We start from the raw sequence: 10958 nt of genomic DNA, 5'->3' as shown, positions 1-10958 counted from the left end.
CTATTTTTTTTTATTGTCATTGTATGTAGACTAGCGTAATGTACTTTAGTAATACCAGGAGTACAGCTAAGTTATTCTCTACCGCTAAGTACTACTACGTTTAAATATTTTTGAACTATTTCTTAACTTTAAAACTATACAGCTTATGTAAAATTAATGATTTCATATGATCATATGAGAAATTAATTAAACGATTAGATACATTTATAGAATTCATGAATCAAGCTAAGTTTCCTGATCTGAGGTCTGACCCAGAAAAAATCCGACCCCAGGTAAGGATGACAGTGACTATCAGGTTTCGAAAAACATTGAATTTCTTCACCCAGGAATCGGTGTACAATTTCGTGTTTATAGCAAATATCTTAAAACTGTAAAAGTTTAAACGAAAATCGAAATAATTTCTATCTATTTATCTCTTAGGTTTATGGCATTTCCTTTTAGATTTCGCCGATGTCAAGTGTATATAATACTCTGCTTTCTATAGCGGGCTTCGTGAACGAGCAAGGTCACAGATATAATAATGTTTGATGACAGGATCTCTGTTGATTTACCTAAAACAAATAGAAATAATTTCATTTGCTTTTTAAAAAGACAAAATGACAGTCGGAGTCGAACCGACTAAAACCTCCTGTCTCTCAACAACCAACGTCCAAACCTCGCATGAGACAAAACTCATGAAAAGGCAAAGGGGGGAAAGTGAAGCGTTTAGTGCGGAGCACATCTCTCCCATCACCCTCCCCCTCGGGAAGTTAGCTAGGGTAACCGGAAAATAATAAATCACGAAACAAATTGTCAAACTTCACCAAAAAATTCAAGTAAAAGCAAATTTAAACGCATGTTTATCATTGAAGTAACGCTTCGCGTTTTGAATTCATTGCCTACTCGAATTAATACTTCACAATGAAACTAACATACCGACGTTTTTATCAAAAGAGATCGTTTACACGTAATTATAATTATTACCCAAAATAAGAAAACAATTATCAAACGCATGTGAGTAAATAACGGTACATATGAGCGGTAATGACGAAGCGTGATTTAAAATGAATCACTTCTAACTTTCAGTCACTTTTTCCTGTTTTTATGAAACACTAGCGGCCCGTTCCGGCTCCACTCGGGTCTTTAACAAAAATTTCAACGATATTTGAGTCGTCTATTATCAAAGGTGGCAATCTGTGCATTTGGACAAAAAAATTTTATTGATATGAAGCTCTCAAAAGGGAAAAATACCTCGATTTCGAAACATTCTTTATTGGTGGTCCGCTTGTATTGGTCTTAGCGTGATGTTATGTAGTCTGTAGCCTATAGCCTTCCTCGAGAAATGGGCTGTCTAACACTGAAACAATTTTTCAAATCGGACTAGTAGTTCCTGAAATTAGCGCGTTCAAACAAACAAACTCTTCTGCTTTATAATATAAAGTATAGATAATCGAATAATAAAATTATTGTAAATAAATAATCTAATAACAATCGAATGTAATCGATTAATAAAATGAGTATGCATTAGTGCAAGAGTTCGGAGTTAATACAGCCACTTTATTGTAAAAAAAACAATTCTTTTAGAGACAAAATATAACATAGAATTTTACTACGATTCAATGAAGATCAGTTTGATGTCAATTTTATCAGAGATAAATTTAAAGGCATAAAATTTAATAATCCTGCGTCTGTATTTGCAAGCAGACTGAATATAATTAGCTGCAATGCTGTTATTTATTACTCAACAGATAATTAGAGAGAATCATGATTCGTGTTATAAAACGTACCGCGGATTCACATTCCACTGTGTGTACAAGCCTGATTAGTGCCCAGTTTTATACAAAACTATATCATTTTCACGGATCCGCCTGTTAATTTTCTTATTACTGTTTACATTATGTTCTAAGATACAACTATATTACTTACTTTACTGGTGGTAGAACCTCTTGTGAGTTCGCACGGGTAGGTACCACCGCCCTGCCTATTTCTGCCGTGAAGCAGTAATGCGTTTCGGTTTGAAGGGTGGGGCAGCCGTTGTAACTATACTTGAGACCTTAGAACTTATATCTCAAGGTGGGTGACGCATTTACGTTGTAGATGTCCTATGGGCTCCAGTAATCACTTAACATCAGGTGGGCTGTGAGCTCGTCCACCCATCTAAGCAATAAAATAAAAAAAAACTTATTATTAGTATTTTTACTATAGGAACTGATGCCTTCAAAGGTACAATAGCTAAAGTTTGAGGTACAGAAAAATATTACTAGAAGATAATATGAAAAAGGGCGGCGAGCAACAAAGACAGACAATTTTATGAAAACAATCATATACATTCGATCATGTCATTTTGCAGTGGTCATAAATCTGTAAAGTAAAGACCTAACTGACCGCTTTGAGACAATATTTTACAAATCGGATATTTTTCATAACATATATTCAAGCATTAAAAAAAATTTTGTTTAGCTTCTTCTTTTTTCAAGCAATATAGAAGAAACTATTTCACGAAATAATAAAACTTTTGTGAGCGTAATAATACCACAAACACACTCAACTACCTCGGATTTTTACGCAGATACGTTTTCACCGACATCCGTGGGTGTTTGTTTGTGCAAATACAGCTATTAAACATACCGGTCAAGTGCGGATAAACACTACAACGTCCTATCTTCAGACCGTTTGACACACACGATCAGTTTAAAGGAGAAATTTTTACTTTTAATCTTCTAAGAAATACGTCTTGTGTCACACTGTTGATTAGAAATTGTTTTTATAGAAAATGTTTTTGAAACAGTATTCTAAAATTGAATATTCTTGGCGGGAACGCGAGGAGCGAAATTGTGTGAATGTTTTACATATTTTGTTAATAAAGTATTTCTTCAGGCTTAAATGTATTATAACGTTATTTTAATAACGCTATGATACATTTAAGCCTTTAATTTAAATTTCATATTATTTTTCATCTATCAGAATAATATATAAAAGATTAGGCTGTATGGTGTTAATACCTGCATTTCGCATTTCCTGTTAAAAAATTGTACTACTACTTTTCTAAAATTAACTGACCGTTCTGGTAAAAAAAGGCTCAACTACCGCAATGGGTTAGAAATTAGAAGTCACGTCATTACTCGAGGATCGTTCGGTCAATTATTTATTTTAAGTTTCAAATAGTGTTCCAAGATGAACTGGTTATAATATTTTCATCAGTTTTTGCTAGTCTTCGTAACATATTTAATACTAATATTATAATTTAATATCGCATTATGTTTTACTAAAAAAACTTACAATTTAGATAATTCAAATCATGACTTTTCAGCATATCACAAACATACTATTTACCATTAGAAGCTGAGTAGAGTGTGTTGCACTAAACAATTACCATTGATATAAAGTAAGAGTATTTAGACGACGACAAATTCTTAATTGCGGACTGCGATGTAGTACATTTGATTTTATTATCAATAAGGACTTATTACAAGGCTGTACGGGTAAATACCAGCACTTTGCCTACTTCTACACTCAAGCAACCACACATTCTACTTTGACGAGTGGGAAAGTCGTTATATAAATCAATTGAGACATTGACCTCAAGGTGGGTGACCACATCCACGTCGATGCCTATAAGCTCTTTAACCAATATCAAGGGGTCGGGGCCGGAATAAAAAAAAACTGTTAGCCTGTCCAACTTATTTGACATGAGAGCCGTCGCCATAGATTATACGCTGCCATCGCAGCCGTAATTGACGAACGTCATTAAAATATACATCCTCATTAACATACACGTTAAGTCCGAAAACAACGAAAGAGAAGAAAGAGCGATCAAAAAACAAAAAAAAAACTTATAAATATTTAAACAATCCACAAGCACAGTTATAATTTAAACAAATAACATCTAATTTGTACAAAAGGCATGATTCAGAACCGGTGCCACCCGGGCGATACATTCCGTTATGTCAAATTCGTCTCGAAATCGAACCAATACTAATCAGTGTTCAAGTGGATCTTCTTAAACAAAAATCACGAAAGATAAGGAGAGAACTATTAAGAATAATTTCTTACAATTCTACAATTTTATTATTCTCTTGATAGATGAGAAGTTTTTGCAGTTTATAAAATAAATTTTAGCTAAGTTGATAAAATTCAAATAACGTTTTCACTAATAAATTTATTTGAGAACTAGATCGACTGTTATGACGATTAACTATTTTTAAATCCTTCAAATATGTATAAGTTTGGCATTTTCTAAATAATACTAAATTTAAACATAGAATACCGCTTTAAAAAAACAACCTTCCAATTTCACTTTGTGCTTTTGTTTTTTTAATTCCTATATACAAGCAGAGGGGTTTACGGCCTATAAAAATTTGTTTTCTAGTGCTCAAAAGAGGCCCTCGGTTTATTATGGGTAAGAGAATAACGTAATACTGCTATTACTATAACGCGAATAAATAGTAGTTAGTAATCAAAAATAATGTTACATACTCTTTAATAGTGACTGTAGCTCAAAAATGGCGTGTGAGTCGTAAACTTGTATCTCCTATTGAAATAATATTTAACTGGAACTAAATTACAATATACTAATAAAAAGTTCGCTATAGACTATATGAGTCGAGCACTATGTTGTTGTAGCTTCTAGCGTCGAACTACAGACAACAATGTCCGAGTTACTAGTAAAACAAAATGAAACTTAAACTTATAAAAGTAATCATAAAATGCTTCAAAGTAGACGAATACAAATATAACTGGTATAAAATGGCATGAAAATACGAAATAGCCGAGATAGCCGTATACTCATACGGGAGTGTAACATTCGATCTGCTTTTTTTACTTATTTTTGAATAATATGTGAGGACAAACAGGCCTATATTAAAATTCTCTTGCGAAATATTCATGGATTCAGAAACTCTAAAATAACACCACACATAACTAAAATGCACCAATGTCGTTCACATCACATGTATCATATTAACTAAACCGAAGGCCATTTCCTATTTCAATAAATTCCACGTACACATTTACAGAAACATAAACTTCATATAAACGTAATCTCAAGATATGCGCGTCATAAAAATCTTGATTTTCGTTTAATTAAATTCAACCCAAATATCAAAACACGCGGTAAACATGACACATTTATAAACAACCGTTATCTCATGATTTATGGTTTAATAGCTACAATTTGTATGCAATCGATAATTTTATTACTATAATCTGCTATTAAAATAGTTTGAAGGTGTTAATGATCTCGAAATATTAGTTAATTGTTAAGAGAGAGAGAGAGAGAGAGAGAGAGAGAGGAAAGGGTCGATTCTCTATCATTAAAAAAAAAAATGCTCTGTCAAACAAAGTAAATGTACTGAGGACAAGATACTTATTAATCCTAGTAACTATTTTTTGAATAAAAGCTAATCACTCAGCTAGCTTTAATCACATCGAAAATCATGGAGAACTTAATAATTTAATGCCATTATGCAATATGAATTCTATAAAAAAAAAGACAAACATAATAAAATAGTTTAGAAAATTTAGTTTAATACTAGCGACCCGCCCTCGCTTCGCTTCGGAAACATTAAAACACACATAAAACAAAAACAAAAAAAAACAAAAAAAAAAGTAGCCATGTTCATCAGGGACAATGTCGGCTTCTAATGGAAAAAGAATTTTTCAAATCGGTCCAGTAGTTTCGGAGCCTATTCGAAACAAATAAACAAACAAATCTTTCCTCTTTACAATATTAGTATATGTAAGCTTGAGGGTAGATATTATCTTGTTGAACACCAAGTAAAACGAAGTCACCTTTGGTTTCTGATTTAATCAACAATATGTTAACTTGACAATTCACTTTAACACTTGTCCAACTTTAACCAGTACGTACAACAGTCACTGAATCACACAACGTAACAACGATATAGTAAGTGCACCGGGCAAACGCAGTCGAACGAATGTTCATTTCAAGGCACGTTCCGCCTTTTTATACTAGCCGGCGCAGCTGGCTTATGAGTCACTTCTGTTGCAGCTGTTGTTTACGAGTAGAACGACACGGCCGGCGCGCCTGGCTTGTGTGAGTCACTCCTATTGCACGTGCTATATAACATAAATATCGTTAACGCCGTCACGGCCATACTGACGTGCGCTCGTCCTCGTGCGCGCATTCTTATGGTATGTCTGTGAACAACAAACGTGTTCGTTCATCCTGACATTAACAGATGCAACTTAAAACGTGGTCTATGATATTAACAATCTAGTACGGTTCGGTTCGGTTCGCATAATTCTTCAGAAAATCCTATACTGGCTATATATAACATTCAGACTGCTTACATACCTGGGCCAGTTCATTTAAAACTCTTCAGGTATGTAAGTATGTCCCTTTTAACTTAGACCGGAATTGTTATCCCTTCAGTTTTTCGAACTGGACCGGATAATGCTAGACCGAATCGCAATCCCTGTAGCTAATTGTTGTGGCTAATCTGGATGAAAATCCCTATAGCCAAGCCATTGGACCGGACAGACCCTTCAATGACTTCACACTTTCTTTTTTTTTTTTTCTCTTTTTTTTTTTGCTAGTCCGGATTAACATCTCTCTAGCCACATACAATTCTCTTTTTTTTTTTTTTCTTTTTTTTTTTTTTTTTTAATCTGCGTGTACGGTAGCGTTTGTTAAAACATTTCTTAAACCAGAACATTTATACGGAATTTTTTCAGAAATAGTGCGAGACCGACCATCGTTTTCTACATTTCCAACACCTGCACCTGAGGTGCCTGAGCTTACAGACATTGTATCACTACCCACAGACTATGTTTGCTGTATTGCTATTTGCGGACAAAAATGTCGCTTCTATTGTCAGTGATAGAGTCGTCATCATTAAGATCAGTTTCATGAACAAGATTAATTAACCCATCTGTGTACGCCGTCACGTCATCGTCACTATAATTTTCGGAAATTTCTAGTAGGCCTGACGAGCCTCGAGGTATTTCACGTAAGTTTTCATGGGGAAATTTGTACACTCTATTAGAACTATTTACATGTCTCAATTTATACCTATCGTTTTCCAAAACTGCAGTAATGTTGAAGGGACCTTTACATTTTCGGTCAACTTACGAAAACAAAATCCCCAGCGGAAAAGAGTTTGACTTTAGCTTTGCCTCGACTAAACCAAGCTTCTGTTTGTGCCCTTTTTTATGTTTTCGCCGGTCTTCGACCGTGCTAAATCAAGATCTAATCTAGAGGGATTATCACTCTGTTGAAACTTTAGATATTTCAAGTGAACTACCCTGAACGGCAAACGTCTATTCTATTGGAGTAAACCCTGTTACTCGACAACGTGCACTATTAAGGGCAAGTTGAATATCCCCTAAGTGCTCTTGCCATCATGATTGGTCTAAGTTACTTTCAGATCAAAGAGTGACTTGTTCATGAAACCGCTTATCATTGAATAAATTACTATGGCTTTGTTTTATAAGACTACATTCTGACCCTCAATGGAACATAAAGGGGAAGCCAAAACCACTTATCTGTAACACACTGAAGCTCTGGAACACACGTTGACGTCTCTGGTTGCACCTGCCACAGCACCTGGAGCAGTGTCGTTTTTCTTCTTGTAGCGCATGGAACACCCAGAAGCTACATGACTCGCATCACCGCACACGTAACAGCTGATTTGCAGGCGAGAGCCGGGCGCCCACGGATGAGGAGGTTGTTCAGGTTTTGCTGGAATATCGAAAAAAGTTTGAGAGCAGTATCTGTCGCAACACCCTTCGGCACGATGCCCAGGTTTTCCGCAGAAATGGCAGCTTCCACGGAAAAAAACTTCGAGAGCGTTTTGGTTCTTTATCAGGATCTTCGTTTTTTCTTTTGAGGGTAAAGCCACGTAATGTGTGAAATAGACGATTTTTTGTGGTAATAACGACAGAGTTCAATTCCCGACGGATTCTTTCATCACACTGCGACAGTATTGATATAACAAATCCGGTGGCTATTTGTTCTGGCACATTAGCGTCGGGAATCTTCTTTATAAGTTGCCATAGCTGGATACCGGCTTCAGCTGGTCCCTTTTTGCTTTCCATTTCAAATTTAATAACCAGGTCGAAGTGGTCTTGCATCATTAGATAATTTTGTCAGCATCTCTTTAATAGTAGGCCAGGATATCTTACCAGGCTGTATTTTTGCGAGGCAAGTAGCAGCTCGAGCCTTAAGCGAATGTGTGAGAGTCAAAGTTAAATCGACACCATCCAATACTTCAACTACTTTAAACGGCCCTTTAAACTTCGTATCTAATTTCGTTTGATTATGCTCTTCGTATTAATGTGTGGACGAGCTCACAGCCCACCTTGTGTTAAGTGGTTACCATAGACATCCACAGCGTAAACGCACCACACACCTTGAGATAGAAGTTCTAAGGTCTCAGTATAGTTACAACCGCTGCCCCACCCTTCAAACCGAAATACACCACTGCTTCACGGCAGAAATAGGCAGGGTGATGGTACCCGTGCGGTCGATGGGACTATACGGAGCACCCGTCTGGTGCCATGTCCTTACCCACGAGAACGTCGCCGCGCTGTGACGCCGGCAGCGCGCGATCGCAGTCAGAGTTATTCAATGATACCTCACAGTCTCCTACGAGGCGGCGCGCCCTAGCGCAAGTGCAGCCGGAGCGCGGGGGCTCCAATATCGGCAGTCCGTGCTGGAGGCGTGGTCTCGTAGTTTGGCGGACCCGTCGGCCGGCCTCCGTACCGTCGAGGCGATTTGCCCGGTTCTCGCGGACTGGGTGGGCCGCGACCGCGGAAGTCTCACCTCCGGCTACCTGTGCAGACTCACAAGACATTTTACCACCATGCAAACTTCTTACCGCAACAAATCTTACCAGCCACCACGCAAACTACAATTTTACGGGTTCCACCTCTCTTACACGATGTTACTCCCACACTGAGGAAGCCAACCGCGAACACTTGTCAAGCACGCACAAGCACGCACTTCACCGGAAAAACTTGCATCCGCCAGCGGAACCCGAACACCGCCGCATCGCCAGACACGAACGCACCAGACGTCTTATCTTACAGGTCACGACGACTTCAGATGTGTCAATTTTTCTTCCCCACGGAAACTTGCTTGCTTTCTTGTTTGCTTGCTTGCTTGCTGGAGCCCGAAGTCATCGAACGTGTAGTGTTATTGGTATTGAATCGAGTAGATTCTAAAATTTCAGCGACAATTCACAGTCTCATGTCCTGGTTTACTGTACTAGTGCCATGTAACTCTAGCAGTAGTCATTGGCTTAAAAACGATTCGTGTCGGAACTACCCACTCGTCATGACAGATCCATTATTGCGATCGAAGTTTCACTTGAGATTTGCACTTGCCTTAATTTCTTGCAATAGCTTGTTACGTGTTGTATTTCCGTTAGTAAATGCCATGTGATGAAGTCGACAGTCAAACTGGGCAACATGAGCCAGAACGTAAGATGTGACGATTTCTTCGTGGCTCAGATCTTCCATCGAGGTAACAGAGACGTTATTACACGACTTACGTATGCTGCATTCACGCTCTTGTGGCGTACCACTACTAGTATTCTGATCTGCATCATGTTTTTTTTTGCTGTACTTCGAACATGTTCAAACACGTCACGCCAGTGAGAGTAGAGTCCTGATCTCACTTCTGATGTAAGCTTGAGGGTAGATATTATCTTGTTGAACACCAAGTAAAACGAAGTCACCTTTGGTTTCTGATTTAATCAACAATATGTTAACTTGACAATTCACTTTAACACTTGTCCAACTTTAACCAGTACGTACAACAGTCACTGAATCACACAACGTAACAACGATATAGTAAGTGCACCGGGCAAACGCAGTCGAACGAATGTTCATTTCAAGGCACGTTCCGCCTTTTTATACTAGCCGGCGCAGCTGGCTTATGAGTCACTTCTGTTGCAGCTGTTGTTTACGAGTAGAACGACACGGCCGGCGCGCCTGGCTTGTGTGAGTCACTCCTATTGCACGTGCTATATAACATAAATATCGTTAACGCCGTCATATACTTTATACTTTACAATATTGATTGGAGGCAAAGGCTGTCAGTCTCTCCAGCCACGCACAACATAGCGCTCGCTTAGCTTGTCTACCGCCGTATACCAACAAAAATACGTAAAATAAAACAAAGTTCCATTTAACGTACACAATATAACAGCATATAAAGTAAGCCACCGTTACTGCATTCCTAATTTAGCTGAATTCCTACAGAACGTCTGGCAGAGAGCCAGTCAAGTTGGCAGTATTTCGTGGTTCTAGTTCTAGTTGTATTCATCGCAATTAAGTTCGTCTAGTGGCTCCGGCTTGACCATAGATTTTCAAGCTTTCGAAGTTTAAGATAATTGTAGAGATAAAATTAATCAGAATAAATTGCATTCTGACTTCGGCCCATCTTCTTGGACAATGATAATCTTGATAATATAATATTTATGTAGCCATATTACGGCCTGGCCACGGGGATCGGCGGTGCGAACAGCGAAGCGGTGGACGAGGCGACCATTCGCGCAGCACCGTTTGCAGGCCACGGGTACTCACGTTCGAAGCCGCGACTAGTAAGGAAGTCCGACAGCGAAATGTCTATATCGAAATTATCTCGATATTGCTTACAAATTAATAGTTTTTTGGTTCAGGACCTATTATTTGGAAAAGATTGTGAAGTACATGATTTGAATAAGAATCGGAATATACCTATAGATGGAGAATTCCACAAGAAGTACGAGAAATACTTTGGGTGGCTAGACTTCCAAATAGCTGGTCTAGCTAGTATTTCAGCTAATTTTTTTTTATTGCTTAGATGGGTGGACGAGCTCACAGCCCACCTTGTGTTAAGTGGTTACTGGAGCCCATAGACATCCACAACGTAAATGCGCCACCCACCTTGAGATATAAGTTCTAAGGTCTCAAGTATAGTTATAATGGCTGCCTCACCCTTCAAACCAAAACGCATTACTACTTCACGGCAG

At 38.0% G+C, this 10958-nt stretch overlaps 1 protein-coding gene across 1 annotated transcript; it reads right to left on the bottom strand.

The window, feature by feature from the left end:
• Positions 1 to 6435: 6435 nt before the first annotated feature.
• Positions 6436 to 9990, bottom strand: LOC149501163 (uncharacterized). Its single transcript, XM_089734188.1, has 2 exons — positions 8577 to 9990; positions 6436 to 7681 (listed from the first exon to the last, which is right to left on the bottom strand). Exons 1-2 carry the CDS (start codon positions 8793 to 8795, stop codon positions 7595 to 7597), a joined length of 306 nt encoding a protein of 101 aa, XP_089590314.1. The 5' UTR covers positions 8796 to 9990; the 3' UTR covers positions 6436 to 7594.
• Positions 9991 to 10958: the final 968 nt, after the last annotated feature.

This window comes from Bombyx mandarina, chromosome 17 (genome assembly GCF_030267445.1).
Source record: "Bombyx mandarina strain Sakado chromosome 17, ASM3026744v2".
NCBI classification, from domain to species: domain Eukaryota; kingdom Metazoa; phylum Arthropoda; class Insecta; order Lepidoptera; family Bombycidae; genus Bombyx; species Bombyx mandarina.
The sequence above is the reverse complement of the archived record's forward strand: the minus strand, read 5'-3'. Positions and strand labels throughout refer to the sequence as shown.

Coding starts and splice junctions, on each gene's coding strand:
- LOC149501163 (XM_089734188.1), bottom strand. CDS start 8,795: ATGTCTTGTGAGTCTGCACAGGTAGCCGGAGGTGAGACTTCCGCGGTC. Junction 7,682..8,576: donor GCCTCGTAGGAGACTGTGAG/GTATCATTGAAT, acceptor TCGATATTCCAG/CAAAACCTGAACAACCTCCT.